Here is a 27,688-nt window from a genome sequence, read left to right as displayed (position 1 = left end):
AGTCAATATCTCAGTGTAAACCATATTGCTGACATTTTACAACGATGTCATCAAAGTGCTCGCTTTCTGTATCTGACATGTGAAACATAATTTAACCACATCTTTCAAAATAAATCAAATTCAACAATTTGAAGTAAAATATGACCATTCCAAGTCTTTTCATCCACACATTAAATGCTAACTGCGTGCGTTATGTACAGCAGTAGTATGCCTTTAATCTTTAACACTCGGGTGGACGGATGTCAAAGAAACAGCGGCTAGGATGTGCTAGTCGTCGGTGTGAGTACCGATTTAGCCGTGATTCTAATCCTAGGTCCGTCAGCACCATACCATACCTGTAGGTTTAACTAAAGTGGTAAACGTCTATAACCTACCTAAACAAAAGCAATAAAAGTATTTCTACATCATAAGAAATCGTATCTCTTCCAAAAGCAGAGTACATTGTATGATTCCAGCATATGTTTATGAATCACTATCAAATAGTGATGACACCAGGTCTTCGCGAAAATGGCAGCGTATCCTGCCCCGTATCCTACGTAAAGCTGACAAGCCGTGAAATGAACAAAATATTTCTTAAAGTAGCCTTTATTCAAAACTCAACTCGTCCAATCGTAGTCCTCGCAAGTGCTTTCTTAAGCCTTATGAAATAGCTTAAATGGAGGCATATGATTATGATCTATCATTGTTCAAACATTTTAAACAAAGCGTCTGTTTTTCAGGAAGGACCTTGTCCAATATTTCGGTCTTAGCACTACGACTGTGAAACATTTGTAGCTCGTATTCTCAAACAGACTTACGACATTGGTAGCTCTACGATCGCCTTGGACACAGTGAGTTCATGACCACCATATGAGTTTCTTTGACATACCTTAAACGCGAATAGAGATCCAAATGCTATTGTGTGATATTCCCTTCCTGTTTGAGCAGTTTCACCATGCAAGGTACTACCATTGTACCTACAGTACCATACAAACCCCACGCCAACGTCAGGTAATCCAGTCATGTGGAAGTTGTGACGGGTGCCACCGTTGTGTCAGGAGACGCTCACATGGCCGCGAACACCTGGTATCAACACTAGCTGATAGTGAGTCACAAACACATGCTTACGATATAGTGGGAATCGTAGAATGGACTCTGCTTTCAGCAGCGATTTCATATGGTTATTGAAAGGGGTTTGTCGCTTTTATTCTTTTAGATACAGTACACATGTACATGAGTTCAATATCTACTCGAAACCTAGACCGACTTGACAAAATGTTTTCATAACGTAGATCAACGTTTTTTTTAAAAAACACTCCAGTTCCGTCATATGCACATTCGTATCACTTTAACAAACACAAATAGTTAGCCAAATCATAGAACATTAAAGACAAAAGGAACTGCGGAAAGAGAGCTCATGCACGCGTTAGAACGTTCTCTAAAATACTTATTGCCGCTACAACTAAATATTATCTTTCTTTTTTCTCCTTATTTCTTTCTTCGTATGTTTCTCTTGTATGCTTTGTCTATATATTGGGAGCACAAAGCAGTATTCTTCCCGTATACTCTGACTAAATTTAATTTACGATTGAAGTGCAAATGTAAATGTATTGGAAAAAAATGTTTGACATTACCTTTTCGCGATGGTTTGTGAAAATCTGTGCACAGAAAAAAATCCTCGTAAATGTTAGTGATAGCCAACATACAGTAAATGAACTAGTTGTATGTCAACATCGACTGAAAATTCAGTGAAGGACCTTGCAAAGTCTGGTGCCTATGTGGACTGTAAAGGAAGGACGAGTATAGATTATGGTGCTGTTCTTTAACTGAACATAAGTTTTAAATCCGTGCGTGTGTGTTTGCATGTGTATGTGTGGTTTCCTGTACTAGTCCGGGTTTACATGGGTTAATAGTGCTAGTCCACTGAGATGCCATGCCACAGTTTAACACGAATATCTCATTCAGACACGTTATACAGAATCTTAGCATGGTAACAAACTTGAAATAAATTTCCCTCAGACCGCAGGACAGGGTTTTTGAGAGTGTTACCAGTCAAAAGTTGCCAGTCTCAAATTTAATGGAATCAAAACGTGATGATGCATCTATTTTTGTGGAGTCCATTATTTCAAACTTAAATAAGTAGAAGTTATGAAAAGCAACAAATGATATACCTTCTAGTTCAGTGGTTTAATAATACTGATGTTGCCCAGCAATACAATGAATGAGTCAACTGCTTATCATTGATACCAGATCTCCACATAACTGGCCAGAAACAAGTTTCAATGAAAAGAAAACACAACATCACTGTCCTTGCAGCTAGATCATGTCACACTATCTGTTCAAATGGAGGCATGTATCACTAAGGCCCCCAAATATATATGCAGTGGTGCCGATTAAATGCATTCTAAACATTAGGGTAGATAGGTAGGGATTTATTTTATTTTTTTAATGTAAAAGTTTATTTTCCAATAAGACAGCAAACATTTAAAATTGAATGTTATGCTCTGTGTCACCCTAAAATCAAGCGATGTATCATGATATGTACTGTAACTTCTAGAGAATTAAAATTTATTTAAAAAACAAAAAATATCATTTAGAGAGTGACTGGTAGATGTCTTCATTTGTTTTGGGTCTTAAAACTTCCAGTGACAGATCAACCCTTTTAATGCAATAATATATCCTTTCTAAAAGTACCAGGTGATTTGAAAAACATTTAGAAGTGATACACATAAGGAAGAGAATATATGGATGTCAACTTCTTTATTGATTTAAACATATTTTATTACGGAAAACCAAATGGATTAGGCACAAGTGACACACTTACGAGGCCTTCTCCTATATACATATCATTACATTGTGGTATGTGAATTCTGTGCTGCAGAATAAATGTACGGTGCATAGCAATTACAAGTAATAGGAAAATATAATAACACACACATATTCATATATATACAGTATTACACACACAAAAATATACCTACATACACTCACACATGCATCTACATATATACATATGATGAATTTACATTTTTGGTATACAATGGTACATGATATATCTATAAAATAACACAGTAGTTAATAAACTACATGTTACAGACATTTTAAATTTAACTTCTATATTATGAGGAACACAACGTTTCGGAGTATATGCTTACTCCTTCATCAAGTGAATGCATGCCATGAGGCAGAGAACATATATATGTACATATAAGGACAACAATAATTAATAAGATAACAACAGGTGGAAAATAACAAATGGTAGAAACTAACAAGAGAAGCCAACAGATGATTGGCGCTGATAGGTGATTAGCAATAGACAAAGGAAGCCAACACTACAGTAGTTAGCGCTGATGGTATGGTATTCACCTGATGAAGGAGTAAGCATATACTCCGAAACGTTGTGTTCCTCATAATAAAGAAGTTGACATCCATATATGTTCTTCCTTTCTAAAAGTAGTTATAATGTTTGTTTCATTTTGTACATACAAAATTTCAAAATTCTCACCCTTTTCTTTGTAAATTGTCAGGCCTCAGAGATTATTTTGGGACCAAGTAGTTACACGGCTATTCATACTTTTTTCCGATTAGCCTTGGGGTCGGTGAAAAGAATTGTGTTCAGTGATCGGGGAAAACTGTGTCTGAAACTATTTTTTTACTATTTATAATTCTATGTAGTCACACCAATATGTTTGAATCCATATACACACATCACTATGTATAACCCTCCATACACACATACGCATCACTAGGTATGATTCGACCCTTGAAGATCCGGGTTAGGAATAGGTCTTCAGCAACCCATGCTTGCCGTGAGAGGCGACTGTGCTTGTCGTAAGAGGCGACTAACGGGACCGGGTGGTCCGGCTCGCAAACGTGGCTATCCCAATTATGTAGATCGATGCTCATGGTGTCAATCACTGGGTTTTCTGTCCAGACTCGATCACTTACAGACCGTCGTCATGTAGCTGGAAACTTGTTGGGTGCAACCTTAAACAACAAACAAACAAAAGATATCTCTCCATACGTATACACCACCAGGAATGACAAGTCATACATTCACACACACACAAATAACCCTTTATACAAACATACACATAACTAGGTCGCGACACATATACTTCACTAGGTATAACATTTCACACTCACATAAACACAGCACTGTTCATAACTTTCTACATACGCCTATACATAGGGTTTGCATCAATTAGGGGGCACGGGTTGCCCAGTCTTCTAATGATATGATGTTTGTATTTGAAATTTAAAAATCTGGAAAACAAAACTTGGTCTCGTCTGTTAAAACGCTGATCAATGAGTTTGGTACACATGGCAAAACCAAAATGTAGATTGTCCTGAAATGTTTGGTAATATCAAGACTCAAAGATACACCAAAGAGGACATTATATTATTTTATTTTATTTGAAACAGTGTTTAGAACTTAAGAATATTTTTTGAATAAACAATAAAAGTGGCAAAACTCGTTCCATAATTATAAGAAGGTTGTCAAGAAAGAGTCCATTGTACGATTCCGTACATAAATATGTGTTTATGGATCCCCATCAAATAGTGATGTGCCAGGTGTAAAAGTATATATTTACATGAGCTGTGCCAACATTGTCAGGTCACCAAAGAGAAGGTATATGTTATTTTAGATAACACGCCAAATGTTCTATTAATGATGCAGTTTCGCACTGTCACTGAGGTAAATATTGTTTCAGATAAAATTCATTTTTCATCACTAAAACAGCAAGACATGCCATTCAAGCATATTCTTCCACTAGGTAATCTATTACAGTATGGATATAAAGCACCGTTTGGCATATTTTCTACCCTCCTACTCTGCCTCCTTCCGGTGAGGCCACTAGGTCTTTTCTTGTGATGTGAAAATATTTATCCTTTTGAATTAAGCTGTTTAAGCATTAAATGTCATTTAGTTTACCTTCTTTGAGATCCAACTGTTAAGGGAGAAACAGTGCCATTCCTTCCCGCAAAACGTCCCCATGGTGTAAATCTAGAGGCAAAACCTCTCGTGCATCAATATCAGACACAACCTTACATTAGACTTAGTCTCCAGACAAACCGTTCTCTGATCTGTCTTTACAAAAGACCTTTTGAATGCCTGCCTTCTCATTCTGACAATAATCAAGCGAGGCATAATACAATATTGTCAGAAAATATTGACAAATTGAGATAATCACGTGTGGATATTGGCCAAATCGAAAACAATTTCAAGTTTAAAACTTTCGTTTTTTCAACAATTTACACAACCATCTCTCATTTAAGGAACCATAGGATTTTTCTTTTAAAGAAAGGCGTTTGGAAATGTTATCACAATTTGTTAAATCTGAAAGAACCCAAATATGTGAATTGCTGGATTTCCTGATTGACAATGTGTTTGACAAATTTAGGGATAGAACACAAAGTAGGCAGGTACCAAGTGTGTCCCTCTCCTAGTTGATCCATTTTTTGTATTACATGAGAATCTGTATTTGTACTGTGGTGTTGTTAACTCAAAGAAAAGACACGTTCAAAAGTTACAACCCAGTTTCAGATTTATAACGACATCACTTCTTTCAACAATGCCAACTTGAGATAAATTACCACATCTATTCCCAAGGGTTTGAAATCAAAGAAACTGAAAAACCACATTCGATGTCTTATCTGGATCTACGCATTGGAATATAGTATGCTGGCAACTTGTGTACTGTGCTGTACGACACGAGGTATTCTCCAAGATTAAATTTCCTTTTCATATGAAGCAATATATCATTAGCAATAGCTAATGGCGTCTACATTTCATTTACTTTGGTACAAGGTGTTTCGCCACGAAAAGCCTGCTTACGTCCAGGAAGACATATTATGGTAGAAATCTACCAAATATGACATGTCATTTGCCAACGGGATGCTATGCCATACTATTCGCTTTACTTACATGTCGATTTCACCTCCTTACAAGCATATTTTAATTGATCGGGTTGTCAGGCTTGGTGATTTGTTTGATTTCAGCTTACCCCGACTGCGAGGCTTGTAGCTCATGATATCAGTCACTGGACTGCCTTGTCCAAACTCGATTGTTTACAGTCATTTGACAGGAATGTTGCTGAGAGTGGTGATAGGCAAACAAACAAACACTTACCTTTTGTAATTGTGTGAGTGTCGGGTGTCACCGATAACGCAGTACACGCTGAACGGACCTGTGAAGATTCGGGGTATAATAGGTCTTCAGTAACTCATGCTTGCTGTAAAAGACGACTATGCTTCACGTAAGAGGCGACTAACGGGATCGGGTGGTCAGGCTCGCTGACTTGGTTGATGCATGTCATGGTATACCAATTGCTTGGATCGATACTCATGATGTCAAATACTGTATTGTGTGGTCCAGACTCGACCATTTACTAACCTCTGTCATATTGCTGGAATATTGCTGAGTGGAGCGTTAACAACAAACAAACAAACATGCTTAACATTATCTCGGACACCTGGTGTCCAGTGTGGACCTGAGTGAGGGGATTGCCCTCTTCTACGACTAATCAGTTGTTTGCGGTTGAAATATAAGTACAGGTTGTATAATGACCAACACGAAGGTTTGAAGTCTGTTGTCAGACAGAAGTTCATCATTAGCTACTCACAAAGATACACAACACTCTGCCGTAACCACAAGACAAATTAGTGAGCGAGAATGATTTTACACCGCTTTTTTTTTCAATATTTCAGCAATATCACGGCGGGGGACATTGGAATATGGGCTTATTACATTGTACCAATGTGGGGAATCGAACCCAGGTCGTTGATGTGACGAGCAAAGCTTTAACCTCTAGGCTACCCAACCGCCCCTTCACACATTAGTTTTTCACACGGGCGTACTGCTGGTAGGACAGGCCGTTGTTAAAATATGCATTCAGGAGCACAAGAGGCGGAACGACTGGCCTGACGAGATGCGGAGATTGCCAACTAGAGATCGTTTCAATAGATTTCTACGCTGTACGATTCTGTCTGGCTTCACCGTTATCGTTGATTTATTCCACGGGTAAATTGTGATGACAGTTATGGTTCATGGATCGTTTGTGCAGTCAGAGCAAGAGTGTGCTCGTTGAAGCTGTCGATGAAGAGATTAGGTTAGAATGCTTATTCCCATCAGACTTGCTCTTTAGTTCCCTTGACAATATACGGACCTAGTTAGACACGGATCCATCACTGTAGCAGTGACAATATACGGACTTATATAGACACAGGCCACTGACTGTAGCAGTGACAATATACGGACCTCTATAGACACAGGTTCCCGACTGTAGCAGTGACAATATAAGGACCTATATAGACACAGGCCACTGACTGTAGCAGTGGCAATATAAGGACCTATATAAACACAGGCTCCCGACTGTAGTAGTGACAATATACGGACCTATAGATATGCGTCCATGACTGTAGCAGTATCAATACACGGAACTATATAGACACAGGCCACTGACTGTAGCAGCGACAATATACGGACCTATATAGACACAGGCTCCCGACTGTAGCAGTGACAATACACGGACCTACATAGACACGGGCTCCCGACTGTAGCAGCGACAATATACGGACCTATATAGACACAAGCGCCCGACTGTAGCAGCGACAATATACGGACCTATAGATATGCGTCCATGACTGAAGCAGTATCAATACACGGACCTATATAGAGACAGGCCACTGACTGTAGCAGCGACAATATACGGACCTATATAGACACAGGCCACTGACTGTAGCAGTGGCAATATAAGGACCTATATAAACACAGGCTCCCGACTGTAGCAGTGACAATATACGGACCTATAGATATGCGTCCATGACTGTAGCAGTATCAATACACGGAACTATATAGACACAGGCCACTGACTGTAGCAGCGACAATATACGGACCTATATAGACACAGGCTCCCGACTGTAGCAGTGACAATACACGGACCTACATAGACACAGGCTCCCGACTGTAGCAGCGACAATATACGGACCTATATAGACACAAGCGCCCGACTGTAGCAGCGACAATATACGGACCTATAGATATGCGTCCATGACTGAAGCAGTATCAATACACGGACCTATATAGAGACAGGCCACTGACTGTAGCAGCGACAATATACGGACCTATATAGACACAGGCTCCCGACTGTAGCAGTGACAATATACGGACCTTTTTTTAACACGGGTCACTGACTGTAGCAGAGGCAATGCACAGGTTCCTGGGGCGCATCACCATACCTGCCATATCTAGGTCTAGAATCAAGCATCAGATACTTACAAATCACCAAGAGTCTTTGTACAGTGAATACAGACTATGGGTAGGTCAAAAGTAAATGTAACTAAGCTATCAGTAAACATACCAGAAAATATTGTTCAACTGATTACTTTTCGCCGCTGAGCGATAGAGCTAACATTATATTATGTAGTTCTGAAAACATTAATGAACTCAAGGCTTTGAAAGGCATTTAGAAGTGATACACATATGGAAGAGAATTTATGAATGTCAACTTCTTTATTATGAGGAACGCAACGTTTCGGAGTATATACTGGTACTTACGCCTTCATCACCTGATGAAAGTGTAAGTATATACACCGACACATTGTGCTCCTCATTATATAAAGTTAACATCCATAAAATCCCTTCTTTACTGAAGAATTTGCCTTAAATATAGGGTTAACCTCCAAAGTCATTTAATTACCAACCAAAGCTGCCGACCAAATTATTTTGGTGTTTTTCTGTTCTCTTTTTCGTATTCTTTGAGAATTGTTTGAAATGATAACAGATCTGGAATATGTTAAGTTCACGGCTTTAAACAATTCAGGGTTTTTACTCTCTCCAGATTATTTTCAAACCACTCTGCCACCGTACACCCTGATGCAATCCCACCCTATCCAATCCTCCTCTACTCTGCCCTAACAATGAGGTATATGCATTGTATGTATGTACATAGATAACACCCGAGGGTTTTATAGGTAAACCATATAACGTTCAAAACTGACGGATGATATAAAGCTTAAAGTAAAGGGAACTTAGAGAATTCGTACACCTCCGTCTTCAGGTGTTTATTCAGGGATGTTTAAGAATATTCATCATGTACATACGTTCAACATCAGGAGTATTTTTACAAACATCAGTATATTCAATTTCATATAAACTGCCGCACAAAAGAAAGAATACACTTTAAAACTGGATTTGACCAAAAAATCACAAACGATACTGTCACCGAAATACTGCAAACTTAATGTCCAAAATACAACTATGATACCTGTCCGCAAAGACATCAACAGCCTGGAACGATGCTGGTAATGAAGGATGTGGATGAGGATGAGGATGTCCTCGAAGAATGTACAAATGGTAAATGAAATACCCACTGATAGAATGATAACCACTGATTTGAATTTGGTACTCTCTGTAATGTGTACCTACTAACGCAGGTTCAAACAATATTAATCGTATTTGATCATGTAAATAAAAGAAGAGGTGTCTATATCACCGCCGTAAAATTAAGATATTGTTACCAGAAGCTTTCTTAGATACAATGTTGACATCAGAACGAAGGCGAGTTTAGATTGAACAAGTACACTTTTGCGGTACTTCCTAAAATAAATTTTGGGAATATATTTTCTTTGATGAACATTTTTGGAAATCAGTTCTTCCAAGAGGAATCCCAAATGGTATTGTGAAGCAGGATTGATTTCGTAGTGATTGTCATCAAACGACGTCTACAAGTACATCAGTTAGCGAACTTCACATATATATATAATTATATATATATACTCCTCTGAATGGTATAGTTTAGTTTTTAGATTACCAAGCATACACGTGGAATCTCCTAGGCTTATTCTTTTCAATGTCCAGTGCATATCAGCGATAGTTTCTATTTTTGTCTATGATGTGGTACTAGTATATGTTGAGTCGCAAAAACAGATAACCTGATTATGCAACATACATCGCGATATGGTTTAAGTGAACGCTGTAATAACGGGTAAACGCTGGTTAAGTTCACTGGTTCTCTCCAGTAGTTAATGGTGTCCAGAGAAGGCCAACACATTCAAAGGGCGCATTCGGAAATGGTGTTAATTGAAAACTGTGCTGTTTAACAAGCTTCCTGATCTCCCTGTTATTGAGTAAAGGGGATTACTTGCAGCAATTTTCTCCTTCAAAGATTTGAGTCTTTATTACAATCTCAGTACACAACCATTGTACGGGGATTCCAGGCTAACCCATGACCTTATTGAAACTACCTCCCCAAACATTTACGACGTTCCTATTTACCTAATCTATTTGTTGTTGTTTGTGAGTTGTAAAGTGCATGTAATTGCGACTTTGATGCTCGATCTCACCTACACCGTGCGAGGTGTGCCCCCCACCATGACAGCCTGCTGGCTAAAAGCCCGTGTTTTTAACAGTTGTCATAATATTGTCAAGCTAAAATATTGGACACCATTCGCTTTTATCCATAACTTCGTATTTATGACGCACTTGTGTGTGTATACATATAAACTAGTTCTCGTCGCCACATGACTGAAATAATGCCGATGCGACGTTAACCTTTAACTCATTCACTGATAGATTGCCTGAAGTAGGGACATGAAGACAGTCTACCTAGATTTTAACAATTACGACATGTCCGCGATCAACAAAACTACCCGAAACAGATTACGGTTTTCCATATCATTAAAAATATTAGAAAAATGTATTAACATTATCCTCTGCTCGGAAGACTTTTTGAGACGGATAATAGTTCCTCTGCACGTGCAGGCCATGGGTCACGCCCCCCTAGGAATATCTGTGTGAACATCAAAGAGCTGTTCCCTCTTCCTATTGTTCTGAGGGGGCTATTGCGCTTTGCCAGGGGTGAGTCACACCTCCTTAGTCTCGGTAACGCCGGCCACCATCCCCCGAACACGTACCGTGGCGATGTAGCGAGCGCGCGTTCTCCAGTAATCAGCCTTAGCTGTTACCTGCACTCTTTGAAGTTTTCCGACTGCTCGCCGTACCTGTGAGGCAGTCATTTGTACCTGCGTCGTTTCATCTCCAGTTACCTGTCGCCCGTGCTTTATTAAACTCGCATTTAACTGCCCGTCCCTGTGTGGCCGGATAGACAGTCGCAGTGAGATAAACAGCTTAATGAGTTCACCCACACAAAGTTAACCAGAGATTCTATTTGTTATACGTTTTAAGGGAAATACTATATTCCTTCCTTGAAGATTGTATATTGGCAAAGGACGTATTGCCTTACGAGACGATACAGGGAGTGCGACTTTGTTCTAGTTACAAAGAAAGAATTTTCATTTGGCATTGTTGACATAAAATGCATTTCATTTTGACTTGAAAGCATCAGATAGCTCTCCTTATTTAGATAACTGATGTAAAAACGTCTTTGAAAGTTTCGCACTTAAATCAATAAAAAATCGTCTTTATTTTCCACGTGCTCCGGGGAGAGTTCTAAAGACATAGTGGTTTGCTTAAAAATAATAATTATATTTGGTATTTTGTTCACTGTAATGCTATGATCGTTATACTATTACATATCAGATGATCTTCGCTATATTCTTACATATCCCTATATTGATATGATTTGTGTCATGAGCGGAGAATCGCACATTTATTTCCTCACACAAACTTTGGAAAAGGTTCCAATATGACCCAGAGTGCAAGGTGATGTTTACAGCGGCTGATCTGGCAGTGGTGTACATGGATGTACGTCATAACAGAAATGGCGTATGGAGTAACACACTGTCAGATCATAGGCAGCAGCGGGACAGCAACTTTACTGTTATTGACATTGCTGATTAGTTACTTGACATCGCTGATTGTTTCATGGCGTCGTTGTTAGTTACATGGTATAGTTCATTGGGAAATGTTACAGGGACACACGCGGAAACAGAGTTTAGTCATTATGACTTTGAATGGTATTGCATGTTGTTGTTTTTTTCTTTGTTTGTTGTTTAACGCCGCGCTCAGCAATATCCCAGCTATATGATAGCGGTCTGTAAATAATCGAGTCCGGACCAGACAATACTGTGATTGACATCATGAGCATCGAACCACGCAATTGGCATACGATGGCATGCATCAACCAAGTCAGCGGGCCTAACCACCTGTTGGTCGTCTCTAACGACAAGCATTGTCGCTTCTTACCGCAAGCATGAGTAGCTGAAGACCTATTCTTACTCGGATCTTCACGGGTGGTTTGGCATGTACACTTTAAATACGAAAGAAACAGGGTAAATGCGATTGTAAATGCGATTGACTCTTTTTATTTATGTATATACAAAATACTTTCGTTCCAACATACTTCAGGGGCGGTCGGGTAGCCTAGTGGTTAAAGCGTTCGCTCGTCATGCTGAAGACCCGGGTTCCATTCCCGACATGGATACAATGTGTGACGCCCATTTTTGGTGTCCCCCGCCGTGATATTGCTGGAATATTGCTGAAAGCGGCGTAAAACCAAACTCACTCACTCCATCAGACTTCTTGCATATATATTTCTTTCATGGTGTTTCTTTTGTTTCATTTAGTGACGTTAATGATGCAATTGATTGTTACCTGACGTCGTTGATTGTTTAATGACGCCCGAGTTTGTTAACGTTACTTGACGTTTGTTTTGTTGATTTTTGGTGATATGACGTTGCAGATTGTTATATGATGCTATTTGATAATACATGACTTTGTTTATTATTACATGACCTTTTGAATATTGCATGACATCGGTGATTGTTATATAATCGCGTTGCTTGTTACATGACGTCGGTGAGTGTTATGTAATTGCGTTGATTGTTACATGACGTCGGTGATTGTAATCTGACGCTATTGGTACAATATTACAAACGGGTACCCTATGTGTTCCACGATGCCACTTTAGAAGCCTGATTAGTTCTTCAACGATATCAAATCTACTTTAGTTCATGATATATTGTAAGAAACTATATGAAAACACTTATTTTACTCATATCAATTAACGTTGGGAAAGGACGTGCTGTGGTTCAGATTAATTAAGTAAATGTGACAGTGTATCTAAGACAGATATCCCTACGACCATCGACTAAAAGAGTGCATTGTAAAATTAAGTTGCATTTCAGAGCGGATTGTGAAGTCATATCTGCTACGTCACAATATCTATGGAACATTATGACGTCATATTAGTAGTATGTAGTGTACTTTAGAGATAAACGTCATTGTTCTCGAGGCAGGTCCGATTTAACAATACCTACACGGTATCAGCGCTTGGTGATTTAATGCCTGGTATTGACCTGTATCATGGTAAAGAGTTTCTTTTGACTATTGCCTAATATTAAAATCGATCGTAATTTATCCCTGGATTATTTTTAAAAAGTCAATAAAATAGACACAACCAATGCCGACCCACTCGTTACTTGCACGAAGTTCACGGCTTTATTTTTTTGTCATGTGTGTTTTCTGTACAGTTGTGTATATTAAGAGTATTTCCTGTTCATACAGTATATAAATAATATAATTACGTTCAATGTGAAAACTGTTCACTTTCCGGCTTCATTGTTTGATATTTTATCATTCCCTGAATGCCGTTGCACAAGATAGGATAATCTACCAGTAGTTTTCTTCTGATTGAAACCAACACTCAAGTTAATAAATTGAAACAACTGTTTAGGTAAAATATGTTCTTTAATATATGCCCTTTCAGGTGCACATGGCATTGCGTAAACTCTACCCAAAAAATAATAATTGTATACAATCTACGTGTGCTTGATATTTGAGAAGAATCGTTTTATTGAGTAAAATACAATTTAGAAATGTAGGACTTGAATGACGCAAGAGGTATTTTACTTCCTCAGGCGGACAAAAATATAACACGTAACTATTATCACGAATTATCTTTACGATAATGTTCATACAAAAAAATGAACGGGTGAAGGGGGGAAATAATTTGATCATTTATCTAAAGAATCATTTATTTGTTTTCACTTTTTGCAAACTGTACGATATTCTGAACCAATTTAGAGATAGATTTAGGCGTCCATTTTTTATATATTTATCTGTCCATTTATTCAATTATACATATGCTGTTACATGCATGCACTCAGATTCTAAAAACATTTTCTCGATTTCTATTTTATGAATCAATTGTTCATCCATATATTAATTAATGCTAACCTTTACTTCATTAATAAATAATAAAAATGTTTATTTATTTGTGTTTAATTAGTTAAGGAAAGAGTTTCAATACACTCTGCAGGCTATAACTGTCCCGGCTCTACACTTTGTTCTACATCTCTTCTGCACCAAATAATATACTTACTCCTTTATCAAGTGAATATATGCTATGTAACTTAGAACACATACATGTATCTGTACGAGCAACAAAAGTAACAAGATGATGGAAACTTAAATAAGTATAAACTCCGAATCGTTGTGTTCCTCATAACAAAGAAGTTGACATTCATAAATTCACTTATAAATACCATTCAAAAACTCATATAATACTACTTCCACGAATCTAGATTAATTGATCATTTGACATTATAACGCTTTACACCTCTTACATTCAGTCACTAAACTTGTAGACGTATACCAAAAATATAACAAAACGTATTTGTATTAATGACTATTACAAGACAACATAAAATGATAAAGTTCATTGCAAGGAGCAAAGAACGTGACAACTGATAAACGAAAACAAGAGATAACACAGTTCTAGAATGACCACAAACGGATATATGTATGCGACAATACCAAAGCGATAACAAACAATAATATTTCTGGAATATTATCATATTGTACGCAGATGTAATACACAATTAAAATGCATTTTAAACACTTTACAAAAACATCGCAATTAGTGTTATTTCGAACTTCGGACGGACCAATACTCTTACAGAAATGTATTTAATATAATTGCAGAATAAATTCTCTTTACAGCAATATCTTCAATCCGTTTACTCGTGTACATAATCATACAACGTTTCAAGTTCTGGTTGTAGCAATAGTATAGCAACAAGTCTCGGGTCCTGATTGTAGTTTATGTGACGTACACCGACATTTGTCGTCCTAGTTATATAATCTTTCAACAGTGTCTTTATGTCCAAGTTTTCCTTAAAGTATGGCAATCCTCTATAAATGTTGTCAAACACCTTTGTCATCGGGAAAGTAATTGTTCAGTTAATCCTTTATTTCTCTACCTGTATTTGTTATTAAGGAAACTGCTGTTCACTATACTATATAACACAGAGAAGTATGGAACATATTCATATTTATAAGAACATTTTCTACGAACTGCGCATGTTCTTGCTAATTTATGTGTGAACATTATTTTATTTTTTAAACTGTACAAAACCTCAACAAATTAATCTTCGTGACACTGTATACAATAGTCATTCAGGTGCATACCATATCCGTGAAACTGAAACAACGCATTACTATCCTATATATTACATTCTAAGTATACACCGATGTCAAATCCCATTGTCTTTTTGAACAATAAAATATTTTTAAACGATTCAAAATTACTGCGAACAACTTCACAAAAATACATTTCCACATTCAGAAAAGCTTTATAATATAATAAATAAAGCTATACAAGGAACTAAGTAGAACAACGTTTAACATGGTCATGCAACAATTTTGTGACGTAAAATATTTTTGGTAAACTTATTTTCAATGACATAATTTCATTTAGTTTTGCATCAAATCGTAAAATTATGAAAATAATTACATAATTCAATAAAACACTTACATATTGTAGAAAAAAACACTTCGATTTGATAACGTACCAATTAGTTCAGTAAAACAGTTACATAGGTCAGTGAAAGTTAGTAAATGAATACAAATGTCACCCTTTGTACGTAAGGTGCCGTAACAATCCAAATGACATTTGCTCACACAGAATGTAATCAATATATTTGGCCAAATTGCAGTAATAAAGAACATATGCCTTTTCCGTTTAGCATGGACACCAATATTTGCTGGATGAAGAGGGTGTAAAGTAAGTGTGATTTTGCTGTATGAAGGTACGATCTGTGTAAAGTGGCTATGCAGCGCATGTATAAACCGTTAGTTCTGCGGGAAGGAGCTCGCATACCAGCCTGACTTGCCATTGAGCCTGAATATTTAGATTAGGTACAAATAAGGCAAACAAACTTGAAATACTCTCTCTTCAAAATTGTTTACACTTTTCTTAAAAAATCCTCTAGAAAAACGTTCAAATTCCCAGGTGCACATAACAAACTAAGAGGTGCGCATGCGCGACGTTGATTGAAATCAACAGGTCTGTTTTTCAGCGCGAGGACTTAGTCTGGTACCCAAACACAGCGGGAGGGAGCTCGCGCTATGTCCAAACAAACCAATGTGGGTAATCCCCCAACTCCAACGCGCTCCCCCCGGCGACCCTCCCCCCGGACTGTGGGAGCTGGATAGCTACAGGAGCAGGGACGCTGGGAGCCCTTGGTTCTCAGTGGATGTTTGAGATCTCAGCGAAGGGTATGCGCGCCATCCGTGGACGTGATCTAAAGCCCATTCTAACGCTGGGGGAACACCTGGAAAGACGAGGGAAACTCGCACGTGTAGAGAGCGAGCAGTGCAGCGAGAGCCCGTCCCAGGTCTTAGCATGGGAATCCATGATACATTGCCTTCATACAACTGTATTTACCAAACGTGGCCACCGAATACTCCCCGAGAAGCCATTTAATCCACCATGTAACAAGGGCTCTCCAGGCGATTTGCCAGCCCTGAGAATCTTCGCCCGGTGTTAGCAGTAATTATTTCTCTATTGTGAGAGTGTTAACTGGGTGTAGGTCGAGTATTGTTATCCGAGTACGTTGAGATAAGCTGTGGTTCTGTAAAGGTGGACGTAGCGTGAGGTGTGAAGCTGTCACATGCACACTCCACAGCTGGTCTGCCACCGTAGGTAGATCAATGCCAGGAAAAGATGATTCTACTTACTTACCGCTACACCAATCTTATCCCCATTACCATACACTACTAATTATATACACATGTATGTATATACATATATACACCCCAGTTAGCCAGTATGTTACCATACACAACTACTTATATAAATATGTAAGCCACAGTTATTTCAGTCACTATAAAATACTACGTATATACACATATGCACCACAATTAGCCCCGTCACTATACACTACTAAGTATATATATATATATATATGTGTACAGTTGACCCTGATACTACTCATGTATATATTTACAACCGTTAGCCCCATCACTAAACACTATTACTTTTGTAATAATAATTACATTACATTACAGTTAGCCCCGTCACTTTATACTTTTGCTTATATACATATATACCACATCTGCCCTTGTTACCTTACACATAACTACATATATACACAATTATATGTTACAGTCAATGAGTAAAATCAGTCAATGTGTCATTGTGATTCACTTCGGCGTTTACAAAACGCCTCAATAATATAGTGATTTTACAAATTGACGGAAAAATCTGTCCATTTATTTGACAGAATGATTAAATAATATTAAGAAGTCCAAAGGTCTTAGAAAATCAAAAGAGACTAATTATGCTAGGATAAAAAGCCCCCAAAAATGTATGCATCGACTATTTTTAATCCTCTCATTTTCAGTCACTGTGTCATGAAATTAGACAAAAAAATGTTTGGAATTCATTTTCATAATAAAATAAATGAACAGGATTTTCAGTCAGTTTGTAAAAGAAAACCTGAAATGTTGAGGCGTTTTGTGACAATTTCATTTAACATATTGACTGTACCCTCTACACCACTACTGCTAAAATGCTTATGTATACAACACAGTAACTATACATAACTTCTTATATACATATTTACACCACAACTGGCCCTGCCACCAAACTCCTATTTGTGACATTAAGAAGATGCGTAAATCGGCTTTATACGCAAAGAAGCATTGGTTTAAAGATATTTTTATTTCAAAAGAAATCTGGATCGGTAAACAAGCAAAACTTGCTTATGTAAATAACTCTCCAGGTAATAACTTTACAACAGCTGGTTATATATAGATTATATGTAACATAGTGCTAAACATAAACGTACTAAATGCACAAATGAAATATATGAAGCCAATACAAGTGGTGTCTGTGAAATAAGATAATGTAGTTATCCATGACTACATGCATAAAACTAGGCTACTCGAATCTTTTGTTTTTGACAATGAAATCGTGAACTGATTTAAGAATAGTCATGTTTGTAGAACTGCTAACTAAACTACTGCCATGTAATATCGTTTTTAAATCATACCCATGTGTGTAGAAATACATAATGTTTCTGATATTATCGTATTTTTGACAGGTATAAAAAAAGAAAGAAGCATTCAATTATATACCGTCAATACGAATTTATTAATAGCGAGAGGTTTAAAACTTTATCTATCGTGTTGTCCTTTCACTATTTTGTCTATATTAATATTTTATCTTGTTAAATATTTATTTGATTGAGTTCAACTGGTTATAAACACATTCATAACAACGCTTGAAGGGGTGACCGTGAGTTTAGCCGCATATGTGAAACATAAATATCTTGTATGCGGCGGTCAGTTAGTGCATTCGCTATACTGAATTTACTTTAAGAATAGTCAGATTACTGTACCGATATAGGTTGATTGATATATATTTTCTAATAGGAATTTGGTGTTAGAAGAAAGCTATGACAAATCTTAAACGGCAATGCTGTAATTGCACTATTCATACTCTATTTCAAGTGGCATGAGAATGTAGGCGACAATAATATATTACATGTAGACGGTTATTTGTAAATTGGTAGGTATATCTCGGCGAGCTTCATTAGTATAACATAATTAATCACGAATACATGAACAGTTCCTGGAAAACAACATGTATTTTCTGTAAAGATGATATAGACGAAATAAATAATGATATATCTTGACCACTGATCTGATGTATGACTGTCTTATTACTCGTTGATTTATCCACAGGCAGCACATGTTAACACAGTATTGGATTAAATTAATAGATAACGATGTGTGTAATTGGTGTACATTGTAACATGGTATAGAACTCATGCATAAGACGTCAAGCAAACGCAGCTGGATATATTCACAATTACATCACCAACGTGATATTCACAAATATCGTAACACCACATTACATTCTAGATTTACTGTGTTAGTAGTTGATACACGTAGTGTATTAAGGTGTGGATACTTCTGGGCCTTGTTCATTTAGTAACATGGAACATGGACAAAACCAAAACCAGGAACCGAAGGTACAACGAAACAATCCATTCAAAGCCTTTGCATAAACCATTTTCTATTAAACTGCCGGACAACAGAAAGTATACACCTATGTTTGATGGTGGCTACAAATGAAACAAACAAAAATGATTATTCGATGCTGATTTATTTGATACTGGTATCATGGTAGCGTTTTGACGACGTTTGTAACATTTGGCCGAGTCCAATTTACTAGGATACAGTTTGTTTTGCCCGTTAGTTCAGTAGCGCATGTTACGTATATATTGCATTTCAGGAGATTGAGAAGTTGAAAACATAAGAAAATCTGTAAAGTTGCTCAGATAACATCTACAGGTCACCTAACGACTATCCGCATAACATTACGCACTACAGACAAAACGCTGTGTAAACTGGATAAGAAATTGGTTGATAGCCATTGTATTACCTATGTATATGTACTAGTTATTGTTATAGTTGTGCAGTTCACTTTGTATTGATAAAGACGAGGAAAGATTATATATTTCATGCAACAATACCAAATAAAAACAAAAGTCCAGACACAGAGACAGATCGGATCATGTTTGCATGAAGACACAGTAAAGATTGTACGTAGAGGTAACATTTAAACTGATAACGAGTGAAGACACAGAATACATCTTATGTACAGGTTACAATTTAACTTGTAACAAGTGAAAATATTCAAAACGTTTATAAATTGTGAAACCTACCTGAAACTCATGCCGTCAGTTAAACTAAAAAACGAATCTTCCCGGATTCGGATTAAGTTGCCATGATCTAGAAATTAAACGGGGGCGGCATAGAAATATTCCACAAAAACTACGTAAATGTAAGTTATCCAACTTATATTGTGTTGAAACTGAATACCATTTTACCCGTCTTAAGACAGACTTATATGAAAACCAAGTCTTATCGCCATCGAAACTATTACAAATTCAACCTTCTTTTGTCATCGCAAGCTCTTAAAACTGTAGTTAATTTAGCTAAATCCATTTGTAATGCTCATGCTGAAAGAAACGGATTATCCACTGTTTAACAACCTGTCTGATTTATTATATCCTCAACACAAAGGCATGTGGTCTGTACGTATTGAATAAACAAAACTAAACCTCGAAGTGAAGACATAGAATAGACTGCATCTAGGATTACATTCTAACTGGAAACAAGTGAAGTTGCAGAACAGACCGTATGTAGAGGTAGCACTTAACAGGTTAAGACACAGAGTAGATCATGTGTAGAGACAACATTTAAACTGGTAAGAAGGGAAGACACGGAACAGGCCTCATGTAGGGATACCAATCTAACTGGTAACACGTGAAGACACAGAATAGATTGTATGTAGAGGCAACATTTAAACTGGTAACAAGTTAAGACACAGAACAGACCGAATGTAGAGGTAGCACGTAAACTGGTAACAAGTGAAGACACAGAACAGACTGTATGTAGAGGTAACACTTAAACTGGTAACAATTTAAGACACAGAACAGACCGAATGTAGAGGTAGCACGTAAACTGGTAACAAATGAAGACACAGAACAGAATGTATGTAGAAGAAACACTTAAACTGGTAACGCGTGAAGACACATAACAGACTGTATGTAGAGGTAACACTTAAACTGGTAACCAGTTAAGACATATAACAGACTGTATGTAGAGGTAACACTTAAACTGGTAACAAGTTAAGACACAGAATAGATTGTATGTAGAGACAGCATTTAACAAGTAATGACACAGAATAGATCATATTTAGAGACAACATTTAAACTGGTAACAAGTGAAGACACATAACAGACTGTATGTAGAGGTAACACATAAACTGGTAACAAGTTAAGACACAGAACAGACCGTAAGTAGAGGTAACACTTAAACTGGTAACAAGTTAAGACACAGAATAGATTGTATGTAGAGACAGCACTTAACAAGTAAAGACACAGAATAGATCATATTTAGAGACAAAATTTAAACTGGTAATAAGTAAAGACACTGAACAGACCGTATGTAGAAGAAACACTTAAACTGGTAACAAGTTAAGACATATAACAGACTGTTTGTAGAGGTAACACTTAAACTGGTAACAAGTTAAGACACAGAATAGATTGTATGTAGAGACAGCACTTAACAAGTAAAGACACAGAATAGATCATATTTAGAGACAACACTTAAACTGGTAGCAAATTAAGACACATAACAGACCGTATGTAGAGGTAACACTTAAACTGGTAACAAGTGAAGACACATAACAGACTGTATGTAGAGGTAACACTTAAACTGGTAACAAGTTAAGACACAGAATAGATTGTATGTAGAGACAGCATTTAACAAGTAATGACACAGAATAGATCATATTTAGAGACAACATTTAAACTGGTAACAAGTGAAGACACATAACAGACTGTATGTAGAGGTAACACATAAACTGGTAACAAGTTAAGACACAGAACAGACCGTAAGTAGAGGTAACACTTAAACTGGTAACAAGTTAAGACACAGAATAGATTGTATGTAGAGACAGCACTTAACAAGTAAAGACACAGAATAGATCATATTTAGAGACAACATTTAAACTGGTAACAAGTGAAGACACATAACAGACTGTATGTAGAGGTAACACATAAACTGGTAACAAGTTAAGACACGGAATAGACCTTATGTAGAGACAGCACTTAACAAGTAATGACACAGAATAGAGAATATGTGGAGGCAGCATTTAAACTGGTAACAAGTGAAGACACAGAAAAGAACACATTGCTCAATGGGAGGACAAGTGACGTATGACGTAATCATAGTTCCGGTACAAGTGAGAACGATATACATGCTTACCCTTTTTTAAAAAACTGTTGTCATCACTGATTTTAAGGGATCCATTCATATAGTTTTCATTACTATCTCGCCTTTTACTCCCCACTGAATCCGTTTCGGCAGATATTGACGCTGGCTGTTCTCAGGAGATGACGTTTTAATTTTTTCGCCTGACAGATATTTTGAGGAAATATATTATAGACAAAATGCAAAAAGATATCACTTGATATAAAAATAAATTGCATGTTTACTTTTAACTTTATAGCACAATTCTGATAAGTTTATTTGTTCCAAAATGTATGCTTTCGCTAATATGTTCGACTGTTTTACGGAATCACTCTAAGGGTTATGTGGATGTCACTGATGTTACACATTGCAAGGATATGCAGTAATGCAGTACGTTTCTTTCAATAGTTCCTTTTAACATAGAATTAAAGGATGTATTTAGCCTGATGATAGTAAAAGATATATCGAAAACAAATAGAATGCTCTACTCAGGTCATTACAGATGTTGCTGTTTAATGTATGCTGACATATACGCAAACATCACACATGTACCATATTTGCAATTAGTATACAGGATAGAAAATAGTCAGTTCCCAGTTCACATATCAATGTCATTAATGAGCATACAAATGGCGAATGGGCCTATATATATCACAGTGCATGTGTGCCTTTGTACACACTATAACCCGTCAACTGCAAACATTTGTACACACAATATAACCCATCAACTATTATCATTTGCTAAGACTATATATCCCGCCAGATTTAAGCATCTTTACACAGAATGTATCCCGCCAAGCATAAGCATCTTCACACACAATATATCCCAACAAGAATAAACTTCCGTGTACACGATGTATCCCGCCATGTATAAGCATCTTTAAAACATTATTTGACGACAAATATAACAGTTTGTAACCATATAACCCGTTAAATATCATCATTTGTACCAACCATATAACCCGTCAAGTATATACATCTATACAAAATGTATATAGAACAATAAACATGTGTGCACACAATATAACCCGTCAACTGCAAACATATGTACACACAATATAACCCGTCAACTACAAACATCTGTACACACAATATAACCCGTCAACTGAAAACATTTGTACACACAATATAACCCGTCAACTACAAACATCTGTACACACAATATAACCCGTCAACTGCAGACATTTGTAAACACAACATAACCCGTCAACTGCAAACATCTGTACACACAATATAATCCGTCAACTATCATCATTTGCTCAGACTATATATCCCACCAGATGTGAGCATCTTCACTCACAATATATCCCGCCAAGAATGGAATATGTACACTAAATATGTCCCACCAAGAATAAGCTTCTGTACACATAATACATACCTCAAAGTGTAAGCATCTTCACACACAATATATCCCGCTAAGCATAACCCGTCAACTACAAACATTTGTACACACAATATAACCCGTCAACTACAAACATTTGTACACACAATATAACCCGTCAACTACAAACATTTGTACACACAATATAAGCTGTCAACTGCAAACATGTGTACACACAATATAACCTGTCAACTGCAAACATCTATACATAAAATATAACCCGTCAGCTGCAACCATCTGTACACACAATTTAACCTGTCAACTATATACATATGTACACACAATATAACCCGTATTCCTTGACATGTGTACACATCAGTAGTATATAACCCTGGCATCTGATATTTCCTGAAGTTGATAGTTTGGCAATAGATTATAAACACCATTTGCAAAAGTAAGATGTAAAAGATTTAAATTGTATCTGTTTTATTAACTTGAGTTCAACATGAGAACTGAATGATACTGGAATCCTCTGACGTCAATCAGCAGGGGAACTAAGATAAAAAAAATAGTGAACATACTTAAACATAAGTGTCCATTACATGTGAAAATAACACAACGAAATTTTAACCTTGTTCGAGCTCAAGGTCATAGGGCGTATGGTCCAGTAAAGGAACTTAAGTCGTTTAAATTCAGGATATATTTCTCCGACAGTTACTTTGAGGATGACATATCCAGAGTCTCAAATAAAACATAGGTATCCTAATACACTTATATACTTTAATTAACATCTGTATATACCAACTATATATCCTTATATTAGTTCACATGCATCACTTTTACACGTTGAACATGTTGGTCCAAACTAAGGCAGTTGATTGAATGTTTAAAATCCATCGGTAGGGGGGAATTATTTTCTCTGTATGGTGATTTTACAGCTAGATAAAGTCTGTCGGGTAATACTTAAGCTAGAAAATGTTATTCTTCCTTATCACAAAATTATCACATTTGAATCAAACGAAACCAGAAAAAGTCATTCTTTCAAAGGCATAATAAATGTGTTCAAGTTTGTCTTGTCAGGTATAACCATTCTGTTGTTCACGGAAGCAATGTTAATGGACAGATTTTAAGCGTTCGAGTCTTGCATCATACATTGGTTGGAGGAACGCATTTCTCTGTGAGGTAAATAGATATACAGTTAGATAATACGTCCACAACTTGCCAGCAACATTTACATGAAACCAAACAATAAACTTGTTGTGGTCTACGAAACATACACACTTATAATCCCTCTGATCTCCCCTCCATGCATCCACCCAGTAAATACTCTCTACCATCTGCTTAGTTGCTTTGTTTGTCAGACAGAACTACATTGTCATTTACTTGGTCAACTGGTAACATGCTACCATTTATCCACATTTGTACGTCACAAACAGCCATTAATAGTTTGGACAGTGATGACTTTCCTAATGGATTTATTACAAGTGTCAGGACGTTTATCGTGGAGGAACCTCTAGCGGTACACCCTATCACAATGCACCGTACACTGTGTTATCTATATTAAAATCATGCAATGATATAACAATACCTTGGAAACGGGAGACTCTCAACCTCAGCTTCTGACACATTTTCCCGGATGGGTGGTAGATTTTAACAATGGAATAAATACCTGGCAATGAAAGGCCATATGGGGCTATTTCACATGGCAACATTCTGTTATTGTATCTTTTGAATAGGTGTGTAAATGTATATGATCAAACGCCTCTTGAAACATAGCTCGAAGGAACTATATCTTTGCATTTTTATACACGTTCACCGACAATGATTTTAATGTTTATCGTTATTGTTAAATTTCAAAACATAAATTCTTTATTTTCTTTTGAAGATTAAATATAAATCGCCATTGTGTCTAGTTCTGTAACATCTGGATGAGTGGACTCGGCTTTGTCAGCAATGGCGCTGATTCACCCTTGTAGAAAGATAACATCACTTGCTAATGTGAATTATTGTTGAAGAGCTTTAAATTCGGAAATAATATTTGAAAGGTTCTTTAACTCAATTTGAATACACATATAAAATGTGTCTCTTGGCAGAAACTCTGCAATAGAAATCACATCATATTTAGGAAACACTATCTGTATCTAAGTGGGTGTTTATAGCTTACACGTCGTTCATGGCACTTGAACTATGTGTCGGCGGAACATTGCAGACGACCAAACACGGGCAGCTAGCAGCAGCATGGGAACAATACAGGTATTTATTGAGTCAGATGACTTTAAATTCCTAGTTATGTATCTGACCACCATTACTGATAAAGCATAAGGGAATAGTGACTGATGGACAATGCTCCGTTGTTTTGGATATGCTGTAAAGTAAATAACAGTGTTCATTACATGTGAAGATAATACAACGAATATAGGCCTTGTTCAACAATTTTGGGTGAACATTTTCATTAAGAGTACGACACACAGTAAACTAATTTTCACAAGCATTACTCTGCAAATTGGACAAAAATCTTTAACCTTGCACCTATTAATTCGACATTAATGGGTATATTATCGTATTGATCATCAAGCTTATAGCACGGGTGCACAATACTGTATGCTGAATTGATGCCTTGAATATTTCTGAAGTATTATCAAAGTACAAAATATTACACGTGTGAGTACCTTTTGTCAGCATCGTACAAACAGGCAGACTGGCATCTCCGTAAATAACAAACCATCAATTATAGACACGATGAGCTTCGAAAATCATCAATCAAACTGACTGACATTGTTCTTTAGCACCATCAACATGGACAGGCCTGTTACAGTCAAAATGAGACGAGTTGTTTATATGACTAATTCTTACATTGTGAATTACCTTATACATGTAAACATGACACTCCTGTCTCGCATTACCTGCTTCTCCCAATATTTAACTGTGTAATGTATATAAAGAAATATCTTTCCATTGACACAATTAAATATATATAATAAACACATTGTAGTTTTTTAATTATAAAATAATAATCTTGCAATAACCTAGCTATATGATTTAGTTTTAAGACATGATTTTACATGATTACATGTTATTTCTTTTTACAATAAGAAGAATATGCCTATGAATTTAGTGTTGGAAAAAGTGGGAAAAAATTATACTTTATAAGCATTGTGAAATATATAAATCTTGACGCGCTAGACAGTAGTAAAGTGAATGATGCGTGTCCACCCTTGGGTACTGATGTGAGGATGCAGGTGTACAAGACCTCGTTTAAATGCATGTCAGGGTAAAACCCCTAATTCATATAAATTAGAGAATTTATTCCAACCTTCATATTTTATTCAAAGCACATAGGTTTGTCGTCAACCATGTTGTGCTATGCCCGTGTGCATCTGTAATCCCGTGCATCGTGATAGGTAACGTTAGACGCAGGGCGTCACCTCATCCGTCCCAACACTCCAACACGTAACACTGTAGATACTTTAGTCCAGGTGGCAACTTTTTCTCCGTGTAGGGTCGCTCATTGTGTTGATATATACCCATGTAGAATATGCCTGCCAACTAATTCCCCCCCTATGTTCTTGACCCTCCTAATTGTGTCATCACAATTATTTAGTTTAACGTTTGCTTTGTGTCAGGGCACATGTGCAACACTGCGATACACTATGAAGATCCACGCAGCCAAGTTGACGTTTTTTCGCCATGTTGAACTGTTAGCCGGATACAACTGCTGAGGGAAAATAAAGTTGTTTACAAACGGAATAATTATTGAATCAGCTGCAAACTGAAAATAGACCACCCCCATGGTCATGTGACTGGATGTGACGTCAGATTGCTATTAATAGAAGTAGGGCGTGACGTGGTTTGACAGGAGCACATGGGATTTAATTGCAGGCGTACTAGAGTTATAGCTGAGCGTGAACTTTGTGAAATCCTCTGAAGATACTATACAGGCATAAGTTCATTCATGTATCAGCCAGTCAGTTAGATACCGAAATAAGCAGATTATCAAGCGGATATTCCTGCCGGAAAATTATAAACAGCCCCGCCTGTCTTTTCGAGAAATACACAGATTACCAGCTGCGACACTTAGCCACACATACCTCCATCATTCATGTGACCTGTTGCTATATGGAGGACAGCAGCGGATAGGACATTCACATAAAGATACATCAAATTATTTAAGACTTACACTCATATAGAATCATTCAGTTTCAACTGTTTATTTTACCATTCTGAGGCTAGTTCGTATGTTCAACTATTTGATAACTTTGAAGAAGGGTGGGCTTAATTGAAATTCATTTGGCCGAATGCTATGGCATTCGTTAAATGTATGTACTGTTCAAATAGGGAAGATGTTATTAATTTATGAAGTAAATGCTGAGGAG

At 36.9% G+C, this 27,688-nt stretch overlaps 1 protein-coding gene across 1 annotated transcript in view; it reads left to right on the top strand.

The window, feature by feature from the left end:
* The first annotated feature begins 9,279 nt into the window (after window positions 1-9,279).
* Window positions 9,280-27,688, top strand: part of LOC139475462 (adhesive plaque matrix protein-like) — a 28,259-nt gene continuing 9,850 nt past the window's right edge. Inside the window, exon 1 of the mRNA XM_071258669.1 lies at window positions 9,280-9,337. Coding sequence (XP_071114770.1) covers window positions 9,280-9,337 — 58 coding nt within the window. The remainder of the gene's footprint in view (window positions 9,338-27,688) is intronic.

The sequence above is a fragment of the Haliotis cracherodii genome, unplaced genomic scaffold, assembly GCF_022045235.1.
Source record: "Haliotis cracherodii isolate W230 unplaced genomic scaffold, xgHalCrac1.p SCAF_3, whole genome shotgun sequence".
Classification (NCBI taxonomy): domain Eukaryota; kingdom Metazoa; phylum Mollusca; class Gastropoda; order Lepetellida; family Haliotidae; genus Haliotis; species Haliotis cracherodii.
This window is presented reverse-complemented; position numbering and strand designations above follow the sequence as displayed.